The sequence below is a fragment of the Glycine max genome, chromosome 15, assembly GCF_000004515.6.
Source record: "Glycine max cultivar Williams 82 chromosome 15, Glycine_max_v4.0, whole genome shotgun sequence".
NCBI classification, from domain to species: domain Eukaryota; kingdom Viridiplantae; phylum Streptophyta; class Magnoliopsida; order Fabales; family Fabaceae; genus Glycine; species Glycine max.
The window spans coordinates 42,633,765-42,655,853 of NC_038251.2; the positions used below are offsets into that span (position 1 = coordinate 42,633,765).

Below are 22,089 nucleotides of genomic sequence, written 5' to 3' on the forward strand. Positions count from 1 at the left end.
TCAACTTCTTCTCTTTTCTTCTCTATCAATATTCGATTTCCCCTTTTTTCTCTTCCTCAACTTCTCTTTTTTCCTTCTCCGCTTTTGTTTCTCCTCCTTTATTCTTTTGCGTCTGTCCATATTTTGTTTCACGTCAATATTCTATTTTTTCCCTTTTTTGTCTAATTATTTGTGGTTTGATTTTTACGACAGTCTAACGACGGTACTGAAGGTTACAACGCTTTGCCCATGGAAGAGTTGGGATAGGCTATTGAAGAATAAAGGTATTGAAGAATAAAGGTTCCATTTTTATCTATTTTTTTCTCCTTTTTTTGCCTAATTTTTTGTGGTCTGATTTTTTGTGGTTTGATTTTTGGGACAGGCTAACGATGGTGTTGAAGGTTACGGTTTCTGGATTCTCGTAATACAAAAGTTTGCATTTTTTGTGTTGCTAAGGCTTCTCCAACGTGCTCATTGCTTCCTATGCCCATTTTTTGTGTTGTGTAATGGTTCAATATATTTTTTAGCATGTTGTATGCACAGAAGGTGGAAGAACATATTAAAGCTGCGATTTTTATCTCAAAAACTTCATGAGTACAGGTTCGTAAATACAAAAGCTTAAATTTTTTTGGGTGTTCTACCTTTATTTTGTTTTCTGACTTCTCGCAATACAAAAGTTTAAATTTTTTTGTGTTCCTGAGCTTTCTCCAACGTGCCCATTGCTTTATATGCCCAACTTTTTGTGTTTTCGTCCTTTTTTGGTGGTGTAATGGTTCAATATATTTTTTGGCATGTTGTATGCAGAGAAGTTGGAAGAACACATTAAAGATGTCATTTTTATCTCAAAAACTCCATGACTACAGGTTCGAAAACACAAAAGCTTAAATTTTTTTGGGTGTTCTGCCTTTATTTTGTTTTCTGACTTCTCGAAATACAAAAGTTTAAATTTTTTTTTGTGTTACTGAACCTTCTCCACTATGCTCATTGCTTCCTATACCCAACTTTTTGTGTTTTTGTCCTTTTTTGGTGGTGTAATGGTTCAATATATTTCTTGGCATGTTGTATGCAGAGAAGGTGAAAGAACATTAAAGTTGCGATTTTTATCCCAAAAACTTCATGAGTGTAGGTTCGTAAACATAAAAACTTAACTTTTTTTGGGTGTGCTACCTTTATTTTGTTTTCTACATGAGTACAGGTTCGTAACGACAGTGTTGAAGGTGTTGAAGAATAAAGGCGTCATTTTTTTTTTGCTTTTTTTCCTAATTTCCTTTTTGAAAAAATTTATCTTCTGCCATTTTTGCTACAAGAGTTGTTGCTGATTTCTTTTTGTTTCTATTCTACTTTTTTTCGTTTATTTTTTTCAATATGATTCACAGAACAGTGTTAAAGAATAAAGGTTCCCTTTTTATCTATTTTTTTTTCCGTTTTTTGTCTAATTTTTTGTGGTATGATTTTGTGGTTTGATTTTTGGGACAATGCTGAAGGTGTTGAAGAATAAAGGTGTTATTTTTTCACCTTTTTTTCCTAATTTCCTTTTTTAAAAAAATTATCTTCTGTCATTTTTGCTACAAGAGTTATAATTTTATGGTTTGATTTTTGAGACAGGCTAACGATAGTGCTGAAGGTGTTGAAGAATAAAGGTGTAATTTTTTTTCCTTTTTTCCTGATTTTCTTTTTTAAAAAAATTATCTTTTGTCATTTTTGCTACAAGAGTTGTTGTTGATTTCTTTTTTTTTTTCTCTTCTATTCGTTTTCATTTTTTTTAAAAATGATCTTCTACCTTTTTTGTTACAAGAGTTGTTGCTGATTTTTTGCAACAATATGATTCACAGGACGGTGTTGATGAATAAAGGTTCCATTTTTATCTATTTTTTGCCCGTTTCTTTTTGTCTAATTTTTTGTGGTATGATTTTGTATTGTTTGATTTTTGGGACAGGCTAACAACGGTGCTGAATGTGTTGAAGAATAAAGGTGTCATTTTTACATTTCCCCCCCTTTTTTTGTTAAATTATCTTCTGCCATTTTTGCTGCAAGAGTTATTGCTGATTTATTTTTGCTACTAAAGTGATAATGGCGATGCTAAAGACATTTTCAAGACAGAGTTGCTATATTTTTATGGTATCTCCATTTTTATGGTATCTGATTTTTGTGGTATTTTTTTAAATCAGTCATCAAAGTTGATACTTTCCCTTCTGAATATTAACATCTATTATATATTTCCTTTGTTTTGTGTAGATGTTGTGAGCAATTTGCAGAACTGCAGCTATGGGGTAAGGATGTGTGGGTAATGCTACCTAGTGCTTTTTTTGTTTAATTATTATTATTATTATTATTATCTAAATTTGTATTTTGATTTGATACTTTCCATCAAAAAACGTTTGAATGCCATAAATAAAATATATGGACCTGGAAGTAGATATCATAAAAATGTCTTCTTGAAATCATTTTTATTGTACCCATGTGATCAAAGACATTTTCACGAAGTTGAAATATTTTTATGATACCAAGTGCTTTTTTTTTTGTTATCAATTCATAAACAAAATTGAGTATATTCGGATTTTATCAGTTGTGATTTTCTTTATTAAAATTCTATTTTTCTTGCAATTTTTATGATAGCCTTAAATTGTTTCTTATATCATTCAGTATTTCTATTTTGATAGGATGGTGGTGAAGCTGCAAGCCTGCAACTGAGAAGGTGAAAAATAGTTACCATGTTCTGAGAAAAATAGAGTGATGATGACCCCATTTTGATTGATCGAGAAATTTTTATGTTACTTTGTTTTGACAATTTAAAGTTACAATTTAATCATTATGGTTTCCAGATAATGCATTTTATTGTTTACAATTTGCTGAAAAACATAAATTGAAAACACATTTTTTATATTAGTTACACTGAGTTATTTAATATTAGTAATTTTATTTATTTCACTTTCCTATGAAAAAAAATTTTCCATTAAAAGTATGATATGATCTTTTTGTTTTGATAATAACGAAGTTACGAAAATTGATTCTAGTATTATAAACCCGATTTATGAAGGAGAGGCACATATAGTGAAGAGTATTTTGTTTATCACATTTTGTTCTTTCTCTATTTTAATTTATAGCAATTTCGGGATTTCTGAAGTAAAAGGAGCTTGCAAATTGATGGTTTTCTGAAATGCATTGGTTGCAATTTTAAAGATTTTTTCTCTACATTTTATGTTTAATGTCTCTATAAAATTGAAACTCATCATGCAAAATTTTAAAATTTCAAATTTTTAATTTGATTTATGATATCATTAAGGTTAATATATAATACTTTAACTGATATTATTAATTTATTTAGTCAATTATTAACATGTAATCAATTAATATTTATTTAATTTATTCAATGTTGGTGCTAATAGTAATAGTAAACATATTATTGTCATTATTACATTTGATTTATTATATAATCAAATTCAATATAATGATATGTTACTATGAATACAAAAAATTAATTGTATTTATTATTTATTATTTGGAATCAATCAAAATTAAAACATGCGGTTATCACATGTCATCTTTCCTTTTAAAAATTATTTCGATTAATTACAAATTATCTGGAATCAATCAAATTTTTTGAAACAATCAAAATTGAATCACAATATATTTTTGAATCAATCAAATTCATATTTTAAAGTATATACATTTTATACAACTCCAAATCAAACACAAAGTTAGAAAAATTTATAAAAACCATTAACAGGTACTTCACAATCATTTTTAAATATTTTGTTCAAATATGGGAATAATCATAACCTTCAAATTAATTATCATATTCTGTTAGTATAGGAAAATACTCATAATTTAGCCGTTGAATTATTCCTAATATACTATCAATTTAAACATTACAAAATCAAAATTATTTGGAATTAATCAAAATTGAATCATTGTATATTTTGAATCAAACATATTCTTTGGATGAACTAATTACGATTTAATTAATTGCATGATTAATATGAGGTTATCACATGTCATCTTCCCATTTGAATTAATTTTGTATATGCTAAATTAATTGAATCGCTATTTGGAAAGTCACTAGAAGCTGTTATTTTTTTTCCTAACATATATACACGCTGACCACAATGATTCTATTTTAGTACATAATAAAATGATATTGCATCGTTGTTATCTTTTTTTTTTTCATATATACACGCTGATCCCAATGGTTCAATTTTAATATATAATAAAATAATATTTGGTTATACTGAGTCATTAATGCTTTGTACTCTCAAAATATACACATTTTTTATATTAGTTATGAAGCACAATTTGAATTACTAATTTGAAAAAATCTTTTGGTATGTACTTAACAATCAATTTTAAATATTCTATCTTTTTTGGTCTATTTTTATAGTGTCCAGGCTAAAAATATGATTAATATCTTTATTTGTACTAAAAATGTTGTATTTTTTATATGTATCTTTACTTATTAATTATCATTTTTTCTACATACTTATTATTTATTTATTCATGTATTAGGTGTGTCTTTCCTGTGAACATTTGTTCAAGTGTATGGGAGAGTATTAGAAAGGTGATTTATAAATAATTAAAAAACATTTAAGGAATCTCAATGTTTTCTTCATGCAACAAGAATTGCTTTCTTTAATTTATGGTAGAGGGGATTCAATAAAAAAGGAGACAAAGAAAAAAACATAGCCAACACTTTAAATGCACGGGCTAACAGCCAACACTTATATTTATCTCATATCTTTTTTCTGCATCTTGGTGTTTCATGCCTTAGTGTTTTCATGTTTCATGACTTAGTGAGGTTTATATTATCCAATCATGTAATTGTTTGATTCACATATTTTAATTTTTCATCCTTTCTTTTATTCCTAACAATATCAAACAATGTATAATATTAACATGTTACCTTAAAATCAAACTTTATTACCTTCATGTAGTTTGACATTAACTATTCCAACTTTCTAATACTCAAATTGGAGTACCAAACCTTTTTTCTTTTTTAATTAAAAAAAACTGTCTTCTTTATGCAGAGCTTTGGTTTTTTTTTTTTTCCACGGGAATTTTTTCCCTTATAAACAAGGCATTGACTGTCTGTTTAAGCTCATTGCGATACGCGACAGACCTTTTTTTTATATAAAAAAAACTTTGTCTTCTTTATGTAGAGCTTTGGTTTTTTTCCCACGGGAATTTTTTTCCCGTAGACAGAAGGTCCCTGCTGTGTATCGGCATGGTGCGTCGATAATTGTGCCACAATTAATGCACAATAGGTAGAAATGACCGGAATGAAAATAAAATAAGGAAATACATGTATTTGGTGCGGTGATAACTGTGCCACAATTAATGCACGAAGAAACGATGAAAAATGAAAAAATGGAAATAGGAAGGGAAGGGAAGAAGCTTTTTGTAGTGCGAGAAATGAAGGGAAATAAAAAATATTTCAAATTGTATGAACATTCTTTTCGGTGTTGATACAGTTTCTTCCAGCAGCGGCTTCAAAATTTGTATATGGTTCCAAAAAATATATTACGCTTCATCGGGGACTAGGAAAATGCACCCAACGGCAGGTCACCATCCACGATGGTGTGCCATCAATTGCTGACCCATGGTTCCAGTATCTTGATAAAAAAAAAAATTGATGGTCGGAGATGAAGTTGTCTTCTACTTACGGTTTTATGACCATACATGGGAGCTTTTGATCAGAATATAAATTGAATGGGAGGAGGAGGACATCCACCTTGAAGATTGACTTCTTTTCATCTGCATGGAATTGTGATAGCAAATTTACTAAAATTAAACTTGGATTGAAGCAACATTAACTACCTCCTCATATATTTATATACGTTTGATTTTAAAATATACCAGTTTCGTGATTTAAAATTTGTTCTTAATAAGCATATGAGTCTTTTGTTCACATAATATTTATACCACTAATAGTTAAGTTCCAACCTGTGCATCAGCCCGGAATGGAAATAGGAAGGGGAGGGGGAGGGGGGGGGGGGAGAAGCTTTTTGCAGTGCGAGAAATGAAGGGAAATGAAAAAATTGTTCAAATTGTATGACCATTCTTTTTGGTGTTGATACAGTTTCTTCCAGCAACGGCTTCCAGATTTGTATATGGTTTCAAAAAATATATTATGCTTCAGCGAGGCCTAGGAAAACGCACCCAATGGCAGGTCCCCATCCACGATGGTGTTCCATCAATTGCTGACCCATGGTTCCAGTACCTTCATGAAAAAAAATTGATGGCCGGAGATGAGGTTGTCTTCTACTTCCGGTTTGATGACCATGCATGAGAGTTTTTGATCAGGAAAGATATCGAATGGGACGAGGAGGACATCCACCTTGACGACTGACTTCTCTTCAATGAACAAATTTATTTTGTATTTTTAAACAAACAAACTTAAATACCTTATGATATTGAACAATCTTTTCTTTTCTTATCATCCAACAACGTTAGTATTTTTATCCCTCTGACAATATCATTTTTTAACCTGCACTGCCCGTCACGTTATTTACATGGAATCATGATAACAATGTTTGACATGCATATCCAACAATATATTAATTACCTCCTTACATAATTTACAATTTGTTCTTAATAAGCAATTGATATATCCTCTGTTGTAATTACAATCACCAATTACTCAATCCTTTTAAAAAAACTATCTACACAATATTTATACCACTTACAGTAAGATGTCAGCCCGGGCGTCCGCACAGGTCCAGGAGGAGTAAACATATTGAAACAAGAAAAGATTAGAAGTGTTCAATTGAATTTAACTCTGAAGACAAAAAGAAGTAAAGGGAAAGGAATATGAAAACTACAAGTAGGGTGCCTTCTAGCATGGGAAAGGGGCATAGGTCCTCCACCGTGGGAAACTTTTCTCAGCCTTTGGATTTATCTGCTACTCAATGGATCGCCTTCTTATCTTGGTCTCAACAATAGAAAAGCACTCTTTGCAAAATTTTAGTTGTATTCTATCAACACAAACATCGAAAAGAAGACGACAAATGTGGCCTAAAAATAGTCTCTCTCTCTCTCTCTCTCACTCTTAACAATAACTTTCTTACCCCTATGAATGGAAGGAGATGAAGTTGTCTTCTACTTCCGATTTTATGACCATGAATGGAAGCTTTTGATTAGAAAAGAAGTTGAATGGGAGGAGGAGGACATCCACCTTGAAGGCTGACTTCTTTTCATCTGCATGGAATCATGATAACAAATTTACTAAAATTAAACTTGGATTGAAGCAACATTAACTACCTCCTCATATATTCATATACATTTGATTTTAAATTTATCAATTTCGTGATTTAAATTTTGTTCTTCATAAGCATTTGAGTCTTTTGTTCACATAATATGTATACCACTAACAATAAAGTTCCAACCTATGCATAAGCCTGGAATGGAAATAGGAAGGGGAGGGTGGGGGGGGGGGGGAGAAGCTTTTTGCAGTGCGAGAAATGAAGGGAAATGAAAAAATTGTTCAAATTGTATGACTATTCTTTTCGGTGTTGATACAGTTTCTTCCAGCACCGACTTTCAAATTTGTATATGGTTCCAAAAAATATATTACGCTTCAGCAACCACGATGGTGTGCCATCTATTGCAGACCCATGGTTCCAGTACCTTCATGAAAAAAAATTGATGGTCGGAGATGAGGTTGTCTTCTACTTCCAGTTTGATGACCATGCATGGGAGCTTTGGATCAGGAAAGATATTGAATGGAACGAGGATGACATCCACCTTGACAACTGTCTTCTCTTCAATGAACAAATTTATTTTGTATTTTTAAACAAACAAACTTAAATATCTTACGGTATTGAACAATCTTTTCTTTTGTTATCATCCAACAATGTTAGTATTTTTATCCCTCTCACAATATCATCTTAAAACCCGCACTGCTTGCCACATTATTTACATGGAATCATGATAACAACGTTTGACATGCGTATCCAACAATATATTAACTACCTCCTTACATAATTTACAATTTGTTCTTAATAAACATCTGATATATCCTCGATCTGTTGTAATTACAATCACCAATTACTCATTCCTTTAAAAAAACTATCTACACAATATTTATACCACTTACATGTTTCTGACACAATCAACTCTTTTTACAAACAATCTTTATGTTATATACAAACAACACCCTGATCAATAATATTTATGTCACTTACAGTAAAATACTGACCTGTGCATCGCACAGACTCTCCACTAGTTATATATGAAACTTAACATATACAGAATCCAATATCTTAGATCTTAACACCTGTCTCCTAAAAGCCTATCATGCAGGATTAAGAACTGTGTGACTATCGACAGTATAACATGAAACATTTAGAAACATCAATATAGTTTCAAATGTATAGGATAGTAATTAGAAGTCAGAGTCTACTTTTATAATCAGAATTTTGAATAAATGAGACATCGTATCAATTAGGTTTAGACAATTGAAGCATTTCCAATCCCAGAATTTTTAAGGAACATTTCTTTTATTTTGTAGTATCATTTGTCATCATGGCATGTGGTTGATTTCTATTTCCTATTTTCTCATACTACTGCATTTGCACATTCTACAATGTTATTTAGTGCACTATACTTCCAATGTGCTGTCACCATACTAGTTGCTAGTGAACCCTTATAAGAACTTCCGGTCCACATATCAAATGCAGGGGGCAGGGACCTGAAAAATATAATTGCTGAATGCAGGGAACTACTTCCATCTGACTACAAGAGTGAAGGATCACAATCTGGAGTTTAGAAGTACCTAAATTTAAAATACCATACCACCAATTGACAAAGTACAACAACAAAATTTTTATCCCACCAGCTGAGGTCAACTACACAGATTGAACAACGTTATTGGGCTCGGTTATAAACCAAATCATGAGGGATATTATTCACAATAAAGTCCCTACCAATTGACTTAGTAACTGTACAAAAATTCAAAATATATTATTTAAAATAATGAGTTTCAATTCTCATTAAAATATTGTTGGAAGGTTCCAGATCGCTTGTCTTCATTCTTGAGATGTAGTCCATATATTTATTGAAAAATTTCATTTAATGTCAATTTATTTTAAAATAAAATTTAACATGGTATAAGAGAGCCTATAACCTACCTTGGTAAATTTTCTATTTTGGTAGGCTCATCTGTTCTAGCAAGCATCTAGGAGAGTTGGAAGGTCCCACATCACACCTACTTAATTCTTGGGGAGAAGCTTATCTATCTATTGATTTAATGTCAATTGGTTTTCAGATGAAATCTAACAAATATAAGTGTATGATACTAAAATAAATTACAGAATGATTAGACAACTATACTACTGAATTTGGAATGGTAAGTTTCACAATCAAAGGTTAATCCTCACAAGGACATTGAAATTATAACTTTCAAAGACGATGACCAAGCTGGAGTTCAACCATTATAATAAATTTGACTATAAGTTTGGTTATTGTGTTATGGTCTTCAGGATAATCTTTTATCAGACTTAAAGGCCAAAGTTTGAATTTAGAGGCTTGATCATTTTTCAAATTATAAACATTTTTGCGGGGCCATGAAATACAGATACTTCTTCTGAAAGATTTACTCTATTGTTAAGACTTTTCTAACGTTAGAGTGCTGAGCCTCTTTAATTTCATAGGTGATTATGGAGTAAATAGATAATAAGGGAGCTTCTAAAAAAGTTATGGTGCTTAAATGGATTTTAACTTACGTGTTTTATTCAATTTACATCCTTGATTCATTTAATTTTCTTCTACTATAAGTGTTTGTTTAAAGGTTTAACCAAACTAGCTCTTGAATAAATACCAAATCTACGCAAACCTCCCATACAGACCTATGCCAACCTCCAATGAACTTTATAAATTGTTACAAACCTCCTCCTTGATAAAGGTTCATGTAAATTTCAAAGTAATAAAGATAAAATGAAGGAAAGGTGAAAATAATTTAATTTTTGAGATAATTCTATTCCAATTATTCGTATAGGCTTAGAAGACAGGTGCCAAAATCATTGATTTTTTCAACTCAATATAGTGGATAGAGAATGAATATTTCACATTTTTGTTATCTAGACGAGATGAATATCTGTAAAAAAAAAAATGTAGTTATATTATGCTGATAAATGCAAGGCTTAGGAAATAGACATCAAAATCATTAATGAATTATGATTTAATAAAGTAAAAACTGTGATTTTAAGTTTTTGGTTATTAAATAATATTCTTATTGCCTCTTTTTTGGCCAATCAAATAGTTCCTTAGTTACAAACTTGACTACATTACTACTCAAAATTAGATGAATAATTGCATAAAAGTATAAATAAAAGAGAACCATCATAATCTCTAACCTGACTTCCTATTAACCATCCTAACTAACTAAGTTTGTTAGTTGTTAGTTATCTAACTAACTAAGTCTGTTATAATTAGTTAGAGGTTAGTTAGAGGTGGTTAGTTTTCTGTTATGGTAGTTATAGAGTGTATATAAGTAATGAAAGATACTTTGTATGATACTCTTGTAATAATAATTCTGAACCATTTTTCTATGATCAAATATTTTTTCTATTCCAATAATTTTCTTCACAAGCTAGCTCTTCTTCTTCATTTGAGTTCGTCCATGACATTCCTTTACATCTTTAATATGATATCAGTGCTCTTCAATTGAAGAACTCTGCTGCGCTATATCCTTCCTCTTTCTCTTGTTTGTACTCTCTTGATTCTTCAAGATGAATGAAGAACAAGATGAATCTCTCAGTGTTCATAGCCCTTACTACTTGCACCCTAGTGAAAATCCAGCAATCACATTAGTTTCGCCTCTTCTGGATCCAACAAATTACAATTCTTGGAGCAGATAAGCTCTCACGACCTTGAGTGCAAAGAATAAAGTGGAAATTTTTTATGGTTCCCTTCCTCGACCAAGCTCGAATCATAGATTGTACACAACTTGGAAAAGAGCAAATAACATGGTGGTTTCGTGGCTTGTACACTTAGTTGCAACTTCCATTCGTCAAAGCATCTTATGGATGGACAACGCGGTTGATATCTGGAAAGATTTGAAAGCCCGATACTCATAAGGTGATTTGCTTCAAATTTCTAATTTACAACATAAATTAGCTTTAATTAAACAAGGAGACATGAATATTACTGATTATTTTACAAAGCTAAGAACAATTTGGGATGAGCTTGAGAGTTATCAACCCGATCCTGTGTGTACGTGTGCTTCTAAATGTGGCTGTGATGCTCTTGTTAAAGTAAAGAAAAGGAAAGATCAAGATAGAATAATGGAGTTTATGCGTGGTCTCAATGATCAATACAATCATGTTAGATCAAACATACTCATGATGGATCCCTTGCCATCGATTAACAAAGCCTTCTCTTATATGGCACAACAAGAAAGGCAATTTGCAAGTTCTGATGCACTTGGCAATCTAAGTTTAGTTAATGCTGCTGCTAATAAAAGATTATCTAATTCTTGCAGCTATTGTGGTAGAGACAATCACATAGTAGAAACTTGTTATAAGAAAAATGGTTTTCCACCTAACTTTTTCTCCAATAGAGGAGGTGGAGGTAGAGGTTTTGGTAGAGGGGGGATAGGAGGCAAAAGCACCAATGGTAAAGTTTGCACCCACTGTGGTATCACTAATCATACAGCGGATGAGTGCTATAAGAAGCATTGTTAACCACCTGGTCACAAGTTCTATAAACCTCAAGGAGCTTTAATTAATAACACTGTTAAGGAAGAAGAAAATGTTTCAAGTTCAGAGACTAGTGATCATGGCCAAGACATTAAAATCACTCAGCAACAGTATCAAGCACTTATGTCTTTGCTGGCTGCCAACCATAATAGTTCTCATGGATCATAGGTTAACCAAATTGGTACAAGTTATGATCATACATCAGCCATAGGTAATACACTATCCTTTGTTTGCAATATTCACAAGTTTGAAGCTGCAGCATGGATTTTGGACTCTGGTGCTACAGATCATGTTGCATCCTCATTGACTTATTATTCAACATATAGAGAAATAAATCCCATAATAGTTCACCTGCCTACTGGTCAACAAGTCATAGCCACACACTCTGGAACAATCAAATTTACTGACTTTTTACACTTAGAAGATGTGCTATACTTACCATCTTTTAATTTCAATTTAATCTCTATATCAAAATTGGTTTCTACATTGAATTGCAAGTTAACCTTCCTTCCTAATTCATGTTTGATTCAGGATATAAGCAGTCAGAGGATGATTGGTAAAGTTGATGTAGTGGAAGGTTTGTACAAGCTTAGAATACCTGCTGCCAATTCAGTTCCCAAGGCTAACAACAATTTCATTTCCATTAAATATGTATTGTCTTGTAATAAAGAAGTCATTGATATTTGGCATTTCCGTTTGGGTCATCCTTCATATGATAGGATGCAATTGTTGAAACAAACTTATCCTATGTTGACTTGTGATAAAACCTTTGTTTGTGATACTTGCCATAAAGCAAAACAGAGAAAACTTCCATTTCCCAATAGTGACTCCTATGCTTCTAGTCCTTTCTCTTTGATACATGTAGATATTTGGGGTCCTTGTACCACAACTACTTTGAATGGACATAAGTATTTTCTTACAATTATGGATGATCATACTAAATTTGTTTGGATTTTTATAATGACTTCAAAAGCTCAGACTCAAACTCATTTACAAGCCTTTGTTTCCTATGTTGAGAGGCAATTTAATACAAAAGTGAAAGCTATTCGATCAGATAATGGTGCAAAGTTTATCATGAAATAGTTTTATCATAATACTGGTATCATACACCAGACTTCCTATGTTGAAACCCCACAGCAAAATGGAATTGTGGAGAGAAAACATCAGCATTTATTAAACGTTACTTGAGCCCTTCTTTTTCAGTCCAAGTTACCACCAATTTTTTGGTCTTTTGCTTTACAACATGTTGTTTTACTTATCAATTGTTTGCCAACTCCATTTCTTAATAATATGTCTACTTTTAAAAAATTATATGGCACTGCATATGACATTTCTTCTTTAAAAGTCTTTGGTTGCTTATGCTACACCAGCTCATTAATAACAGGAAAAAGCTTGATCCTAGAGCCTCTAATTCTATTTTCTTGGGCTTTAAGCCTCACACTAAAGGGTATATTACCTTTGATATTTCCTCTAAAGCCATAATGGTATCTAGACATGTCATTTTTTATGAAGATTGTTTCCCTTATGCCTCTCCTAGTGCCTCTCAATCTTTTCCCACTTTCCTTGTACATTCCTATCCTACCATTTATGACCATGGTAAAGATTTGGTTTTTTCTTCACCTTCTTCACACTCTACTATCCTTGATAATTCTCAATTTAACATTTCTATTGATCATTCACAATTGGATTCCTCAAACACTTCTTCTGATCCATCAAATTCACCAATTACTGTTCCTCTTAGAAGATATAATAGGAATAGAACCAGACCAAATAAGTTTCAAGACTTTCACGCTACATTCACATAAGCTGTTACTGGTCAATCCTCAGGTACTCGTTATCCTTTAGCTTCTATTCTATCTTACAAAAATTTGTCTCCTACATACCGCAGTTTTATTATGGCTACATCCTCAGAGACAGAACCTAAGTCATTTAAAGAAGCTTCCCAATTAGACAAATGGATCAAAGCAATGAATGCTGAAATTGAGGCTTTAGAGGCTAATCATACTTGGATTTTGACTGACTTCCCTCCTAACAAATCTGCTATTGGATGTAAATGGGTTTATAAAGTAAAACACAAGGTTGATGGGTCAGTAGAAAGATATAAGGTTAGGTTAGTAGCCAAGGGGTATACTCAGATTGAGGGTCAAGACTGCCTTGATACTTTTTCCACAATGGTTAAGATAACTACTGTGAGATTGTTACTTGCTTTAGCTATTGTTAACAACTGGCATTTAAAGCACTTAGATGTGAACAATGCCTTTTTGCATGGAGACCTTAATGAAGAAGTTTACATGACTTTGCCTCCTGGTATGCACTCAACAAAATCTAATCAAGTTTGTAGATTGCAAAGATCTTTGTATGGCCTTAAATAAGCCAGTAGACAGTGGTATGCTCGATTGTCTACTTTCCTCATCTCACATGGCTATAGATAGTGCTCTTCTGATCATTCTTTGTTTATTAAGTCCATCACTCAGCTTCTGGATGAAGTCTTTAAAATCAAAGACCTTGGTGACTTAAAAAATTTTCTTGGACTTGAAGTGGCTCGTAGTAAACAAGGGATCAATATTTGTCAAAGAAAATATGTTCTTGATATATTACATGATGCATGCATGTTAGAAAGCAAACCTGTCTCTACTCCAGTTGATTATGCTGTAAGACTAGACCAACAATCTGGAACTCCACTTGATGATACATCAAATTCATCATATCGTAGGCTCGTTGGTCGCCTTATTTACCTCACCAATACAAGGCCCGATATCATATGCAATGCAACACTTAAGTCAATTTGTAGCTCATCCTTCTTCAGTTCATCAACAAGCAGCCTATAGGATTCTTAGATACTTGAAAGCAGAACTAGGTTCTAGTATATTTTTCTCTGCTTCCAGCATATTGCATCTCAAAGCATTTAGTGACTCTGACTGGGCAGGATGCATTGATGCTAGGCGATCTATCATTGGCTACTCAGTTTATGTTGGTAATTCCCTTATTTCTTGGAAATCCAAAAAGCAGGCCACGGTCTCTAGAAGTTCTTCCGAGGCTGAGTATCGAGCACTAGCCAGTGCTACATATGAATTACAATGGTTAACCCACTTGCTTAATGATTTTGGGATTGTTTACACTCGACTAGCTCTTTTGTTTGGTGACAATTGCTCCGCTTTTCACATTGTTGTTAATCCTATCTTTCATGAACACACGAAACATATTGAGATAGACTGTCACATTATGCGAGAGAAACTGCATTCAGGCCTTATCAAGTTGCTGACCATTGCTTTTGCTCAACAACTTGCAGACATATATACTAAAGCACTTTCACCAGGCGCCTTCAATTTTCTTCGGTGCAAGTTGGGAATGTCAGATATACATTCTCCAACTTGAGGGGGGTATTAACCATCCTAACTAACTAAGTTTGTTAGTTGTTAGTTACCTAACTAAGTCTGTTATAATTAGTTAGAGGTGGTTAGTTTTCTATTATGGTAGTTATAGAGTGTATATAAGTAATGAAAGATACTTTGTATGATACTCTTGTAATAATAATTCTGAACCATTTTTCTATGATCAAATATTCTTTCTATTCCAATATTTTTCTTCATAAGCTATCTCTTCTTCTTCATTTGAGTTCATCCATGGCATTCCTTTATATCTTTAATACTTCCAACGGCATTTTGTCTAAAACAACAGGTGGGCAAAATGAATAACTTTCGGGAACAAGCAACCACAACGGTTTGATTATTGACTGCATGACCAATATACATAGTCAATAAAATAAAAGACAAAAATCAATATGCATAGTTCAAAACAGAATATAAAATAATTCACCTTTTTATCAGCAGAGAGATGGGATATTAGGTTCTGATTGCAAGTTACTACATTGAAAAAGAATTTAATAACCAATCCTTCAGCGTCTTCAGCAGCTCCTCCAGCTGCACTTTGAATGCTGTCTTTTTCTCCAATAACTATCTCATTGTCTATCAATAGTTTATTTATCTCCTTTATTTCTTCTAAGAGAGAACATTTTTCCTGGTAGAGTTACCAATTATTATGTTATATGAAGGAGGCAAAGTTTTAGAAACAAGCGAAGTAATACTATATATAACGGAAAGCTGCATTCTTATAGTTTTCAATTGTGAAGTCATTGAAAAGGAAAAAGTGATTCGTCCAAGGAACAATCATAACATAAGCTGACCTTTCTAACAACAATGATGCAAAGTGTGATAATGTCACAAAATTTATTGGAAAAAGCAAGAAATGAAAATTTGAGGGCATAAAAAACATACAAGGAAGCTTTTAGGGATAGAAAACTTTTATATGTTAAGAGAGAACCATTGGGAATTGACATCGCCTAAAATCCAAAATGGTTACTTCTCAGCAACTGACTGGAGCTATGGTAAATTTACCATAGAACGTCGTCTACCATAGAATGTCACCAACATCAGAACCATTTATCCTTGGTTTTCATCAAAAAAGATTTATAAATATGGCCATAAACTTAGATCTATTGTTGATGTAATAACTAATGGTATGATTGTGAAACCTTTTTAGCATATGAATTATTTTTTCTTTGTTTATAATAGAACAATTTTAAGTCACGGGAAAAAAATACAAAGAGAACGAAGGATAAGATATCATAATTAGCATATGTAAAAAGCAGAAAACAACAAAAACAAAGAGGAAATCAACAAAAAGATGTTCACTTCCTCGACATATATACTAGTGAGATTCCATTCAAAAGGAAATGTGATGTATACTAAATATAAGCCCAACACATAATCTTATCCAAAATATGAATTTCATTGCAGAAATGAAGAAACTGATATTTAAGTACAACATATAGAATTTCATATTTCACTGAATAAAATAATGATATATTCTTTAGTAGATTGCATTTGTGAAAAACAAATTAGAAAGAAGACATATTACCACAATTCTAGGATGCTTTATTGTAGATGTGACTAAAGTCAAGTCAGGTTTCTCAGCATCAGTCAACTGGTTACTGTCACATGAACTAGTATAAATACTAGAAGTGCCAAAGGCAGTCATTGAAATCATGCTGCGAGACCTCTTCCTTCCCCTTGGAACAAAACCATTGTAAGTGATGTATCTATCTTGTGAAAATGGCTCAATATCCGATGCTAAATTTGTCCCTAGTCCATTTATCAATTCTGAACTTGGTATCACATCATTCAAATGGACTACCTTTCTAATTTCACCAAGCGATGCATTTAATGCTTCAGGTGAACTGGAGGTTAACTGAAAGTATATCACAATAATACAATTTAGGACAACCACTTTTTTTTATTCAAAGAAAAACAAATAGAAGCATGCAAACAGTAAGTTTTAGACCTACCACTTTAAGAAAGCATTGCATTGCAGCACTCGGCTCATCAGAAGTGAGTGTAGGTTTACAGGAAATTTCTTTAAGCATATTGCTGTTTTCAATCAAGGGTGAAGCTGAAATCCCCGGATTTTTGACATTGAGACTAAATGCTTCAGTTGCTTTCTGTGCCCCTTGTGCCCCTTGTATTTTCACTGGGCAAATACTAGAATGTGATGGACCAGACTGTTGTGAATTTATATATTGTTTTGTCACTTGCTACTCTTGTAAACACATTCTTTTGCTGAGAAAGATTCTTCACCATATGATAGTTCTTTGTCCCCAATGCTTGTGGTGATGTTTTTGTTTCAAGTATTTTCAATGGAAAAATACTAGAATGTGATGAACCTGACTGTTCTGAATTGCTATATTGTTTGGCCACTTGCTGCACTTGTAAACACATCTTCTTTTGCTGAGAAACATCCTTCATCAGATGATAGTTCTGTGTTCCCAATGATTGTTGTGATGGTTTCGTTTCAAGTATTTTCACTGGGCAAATACTAGAATGTGATGGACCTGACTGTTGTGAGTTGCTATATTGTTTGGCCACTTGCTGCTCTTGTAAACACATCTTCTTTTGCTGAGAAACATCCTTCACCATATGATAGTTCTGTGTTCCCAATGATTGTGGTGATGGTTTCGTTTCAAGTATTTTCACTGGGCAAATATTAGAATGTGATGGACCAGACTGTTGTGAATTGCTATATTGTTTGGCCACTTGCTGCTCTTGTAAATACATCTTCTTTTTTTGAGAAACATCCTTCATCATATGATAGTTTTGTGTTGCCAATGATTGTGGTAATGGTTTCGTTTCAAGTATTTTCACTAGGCAAATACAAGAATGTGATGGACCAGACTGTTGTGAATTTCTATATTCTTTTGCCACTTGCTGCTCTTGCAAACACATATTCTTTTGCCGAGAAAGATTCATCATCATATGATAGTTTTGTGTCCCCAATGCTTGTGGTGATGTTTTTGTTTCAAGTATTTTCGATGGAGAAATACTAGAATGTGATGGATCAGATTGTTGCCTGGATTGCACATCAGCTGAAGGTTGTTGTCCTTGAGAACGTGAAGAAACATTCTTTGAGAAAAAGTTACGTAGTATAAACTTTTCTACTTTATCTAGTTTCTCCTTGAATTTAGTGGTAATCTGGAATTTATTCACACTTAAGAGTGCCAAAAGATTTTCTAATACTTTCATACTGAATCTTATTCTTTCCAATGTGTTTGGTTCTTGAGGAGAAGACTCAAGCTGGAGAAATTTAATATAAATAGAAAAGATTAGTAGTAACAAAATATGCAAAATCCAAGTTTTCTAGAATCATAATTTGTTTGAATAAATCACCAACCTGTTGAAGTTTTCTATTCATCTGTTGGTAAATTGCATTAACTTTTAGGAAATATGCACTATTTATCCTTTGAACCTGCAAGTATCACAACAATTGTAGTTGCAATTTCAAGTTCAGTTTATCATTATGAAACGTATAATTTGTATTGATTGCAGAAAATAGTGTGTATAACAACAAGGAACGATGTTCACAACGAAATCGAAAAATAGCTATAGTGTTTCAGCAAAAGGAAAGAGGTGGAATCAACAACGCAGAGTCAGCATTCTGCAACGATACCATCACCGGTTCATAATAGCACCTGAAGATTAGGGAGAGCAGAAAGGTTCAGAGAAGGTATAGAGAAGAAGGAAATATCAGAAGGATCAGAGAAGCAATCAGGAAGAGTGTTCACCATCAACATGACCTAGAATGAGTATTTACACAACCTTATATTCTCCCTCCTAACACGTGTGCTTTTTCTGACCCCTACATGCAGATCATCAGCCACGTGTCCTTCCTTTGTAACTGACTCACGCACCAATTTTCCTTCCTGCTTCCCACATGTTACATTACCCTCCCCTTTATAAACAACCTTGTCCTCAAGGTTGAAGTGAGGATAACTTGCCTTAACCCAAGTCACATCCTCCCATGTAGCTTCCTCAGGACCAGCAATTTCCCATTGAATCAACACTTGTTCCACTTGGGAAGAGTCTCTCAATAACACCCTTGAATCCAATACTGCTATGGGTTGAACCATTGGACCACTTTCACCCACTGTTAAGGGTAATGGTAAGGCTGATTTGAGCTACCAACGAACTTCTTCAATACAAAAATGTGAAAAATAGGATGTATATGAGTTGTTTCAGGCATTTTCAACTTATATGCCACTGTGCCAATTCGATCCACCACTTCAAATGGACCAAAATACTTCATTCCCAATTTCTGATTTTTTTTTCAATGCAACCGAGTGTTGTGTATAGGGCTGTAATTTAACCAAAGCCAAATCTCCAATTTCTAATTGACAATCCCTTCTTTTTTTTATCTGCATTCTACTTCATATAATTCTGGGCTCTTAAAAGATTAGATTTCAATTGTTGTAACAAAGCATCTCGAGTAATCAAAGAATCTTGCACAGAAACTGGATCTTTCAAATTACATTCATAAGGAATAACAGATGGTGGATCCCTACCATAAACAGCCTTAAAGGGAGACATACCAATGTTGTGATGAAAGAAAGTGTTGTACCAAAGTTGAGCCCAAGGAAGCATCTCAAACCAGGTTTTAGGATGATCAAACACAAAATATCTCAAGTACATCTCTAGTGTCTTATTCAACACCTCTGTTTGGCCATCCGACGGAGGATGATAAGCAGAACTCATAGCCAATGTGGTGCCCTAGGCTTTGAATAACTGTTGCCAAAAGGCACTAATAAAAACACGATCTCGATATGAAACAATGGTCTTAGGAAAGCCATGCATCTTTACTATATTAACAATAAAGGCATCTGCCACAGATTTGCCGGTGAATTCAACTTTTATGGTATAAAATGAGCAAATTTAGATTGTCTATCAACAACAACAAGGATAGTAGAGTAACCATGTGATGATGGCAAATGTGTAATAAAGTCCGTAGCAATGTCCTCCCAAATTCTTTGAGGAATTGGAAGTGGTTGTAATAAGTCAGCTGGCAACGCTTGTTCTACCTTGGCTTCTTGGAAAATACTATACTTTTTCACAAAATCCCTTATATCTTGCTGCATTTTAGGCCAATAAAATTCTTTACGAATTCTGGAAACTGATTTGGTGACTCCTTCATGACCTCCAATCTTAGAAACATGAAACTCATGAATAATTTTGTGCTTCAATGCTTCATTCGAAGGAATCATCATCTTGCCTTTCCAAAACAACAATCCATTATTCACTGTATATTCAGTTCCTGACATAGTTCCCTCTATACATTGTTTATAAAGTGCAGCCAAAATAGCATCCTCCTTCATTAATGTTGCTACTTGAGTCATCCACACTCCTACTACTTCAGACCATGCCATAGAAAAACTTTTGGATAATGCATCCGCAAGAACATTCTCCCTACCCGGCTTGTACTGAATAACAGAATCATATCCCAAAAATTTGGGTAACCACTACTGTTGCTCAGGAGTTTTCAACCTTTGCTTTAATAATTCCTTCAAGCTTTTTTGATCAGTACGGATAATGAATTTATGGCCCAATAGGTAGTGTCTGAACTTAGCCAAAGCTTCCATAATGGCATGAAACTCTCTAATGTAAGCAGATTGTTTTTGCATTCTAGATGATAGCTTTTTGGAAAAATAAGCTATTGGATGTTCATTCTGAATTAATACAGCCCTAATTCCAGTACCTGAAGCATCAGTCTCTAGTACAAAAGGTTCTTTGAAGTTAGGAATGGCTAAGACTGGAGCTGAAGTCATGATTTCCTTCAACTTATTAAGGGCAGTAGTGGCACTTGCAGACCACTTAAACGAGTCATTCTTTAAAAGATCAGTTAATGGTGTTGCTATGGTAGCATAACCTTTCACAAATCTTCTATAATATCCTGTCAAGCCCTGAAATCCTCTTAATTGCTTAAGAGAATTTGGTAATGGCTAATCCAAAACAACTTGTAATTTCGTTGTCTCCATTGCTAGCTCTTGATAAGGTGTGTCCCAAATAATCAATCTCTCTAACTCCAAAAGCACATTTAGAGAATCTAGCAAACAACTGATGTTGCTTCAAAATGCTCAACACAAATTCCAAATGAGACAAATGATCCTTCCATGAAGGACTGAATATAAGAATATCATCAAAGAATACCAAAACAAATCTTCTTAAAGCACCTTTGAAAATGTCACTCATCAAACTCTGAAAAGTGGTTGGGGCATTGGTCAAACCAAATGGCATAACTAGCCATTCATAGTGTCCATGATGTGTTCTAAAAGCGGTTTTGTGTCTATCTTTAGAATTAAGAAGAATCTGATGATAACCGGATCTTAAATCCAACTTAGAAAAGAAGACTGCCCCATAAAGTTCATCAATTAATTCATCAATAGTTGGAATTAGAAAGGTGTCCTTGATAGTTATGGCATTAAGTGCTCTATAATATGTGCATACTCTCCAAGATCCATCTTTTTGTTTTACCAAAATAATTGGAGATGAAAAAGGACTTTTACTTGGCTGAATAATTCCTTTTTCAAGCATACCATTCACGAATTTCTCTATTTCCTCCTTCTGGCTGTGAGGGTACCTATAAGGTTTGACTTTAACAGGTTGATAACCATCCACTAAAGGAATGGAATGATCATGAGCTCGTGTAGGAGGTAATTATGTAGGAGTTTCAAACACAACACTATAAGAATGCAGAAGTAAGGCCAATTCAAGTTCTATATCAGTGGGCAACTTCAATAAAGGAAATTGTATAGAATTGGGCTCAATTAATTGCATGGTAAAAATTTCAGCAATAGCATCTGTCTTCAACATCCTCCTGATATGATGTAAATGAGCCTATCCTGGAATTATATCATTCTCTCCTTGTAAGGTTATAAATTTTCCATCATACATAAATTTCAATTGTAACTTGTCATAATTAGCTATGTGAGGACCAACAGTTTTCAACCAACTAGCTCCTCAGATAAGATCAGCACCTGATACTGGTAATAAAAGTACAGGCAATTGAAACTTGGCATTTTGAGCTTTGATAGTTAACT

The 22,089-nt window shown here is 33.2% G+C and overlaps 1 protein-coding gene across 1 annotated transcript; it reads right to left on the reverse strand.

Annotated features, from left to right (window-relative positions):
- Nucleotides 1-15,303: 15,303 nt before the first annotated feature.
- Nucleotides 15,304-19,750, reverse strand: LOC102665238 (mediator of RNA polymerase II transcription subunit 15a-like). The gene is made up of 9 exons (XM_006598506.1): nucleotides 19,528-19,750; nucleotides 18,910-19,145; nucleotides 18,691-18,795; nucleotides 18,393-18,467; nucleotides 17,389-18,295; nucleotides 17,014-17,195; nucleotides 16,587-16,916; nucleotides 15,486-15,686; nucleotides 15,304-15,402 (listed from the first exon to the last, which is right to left on the reverse strand). Exons 1-9 carry the CDS (start codon nucleotides 19,748-19,750, stop codon nucleotides 15,304-15,306), a joined length of 2,358 nt encoding a protein of 785 aa, XP_006598569.1.
- Nucleotides 19,751-22,089: the final 2,339 nt, after the last annotated feature.

What these genes read in the sequence shown, in the direction of transcription:
- LOC102665238 (XM_006598506.1), bottom strand. Translation starts at nt 19,750, where the DNA reads ATGAGTTCTGCTTATCATCCTCCGTCGGATGGCCAAACAGAGGTGTTG. An exon ending in TAGCAATTCAGAACAGTCAG is followed by an intron (nt 17,196 to 17,388) that starts GTTCATCACATT and finishes GTATTTGCCCAG; the next exon opens with TGAAAATACAAGGGGCACAA. An exon ending in ATCTCTCTGCTGATAAAAAG is followed by an intron (nt 15,403 to 15,485) that starts GTGAATTATTTT and finishes TTGGTCATGCAG; the next exon opens with TCAATAATCAAACCGTTGTG.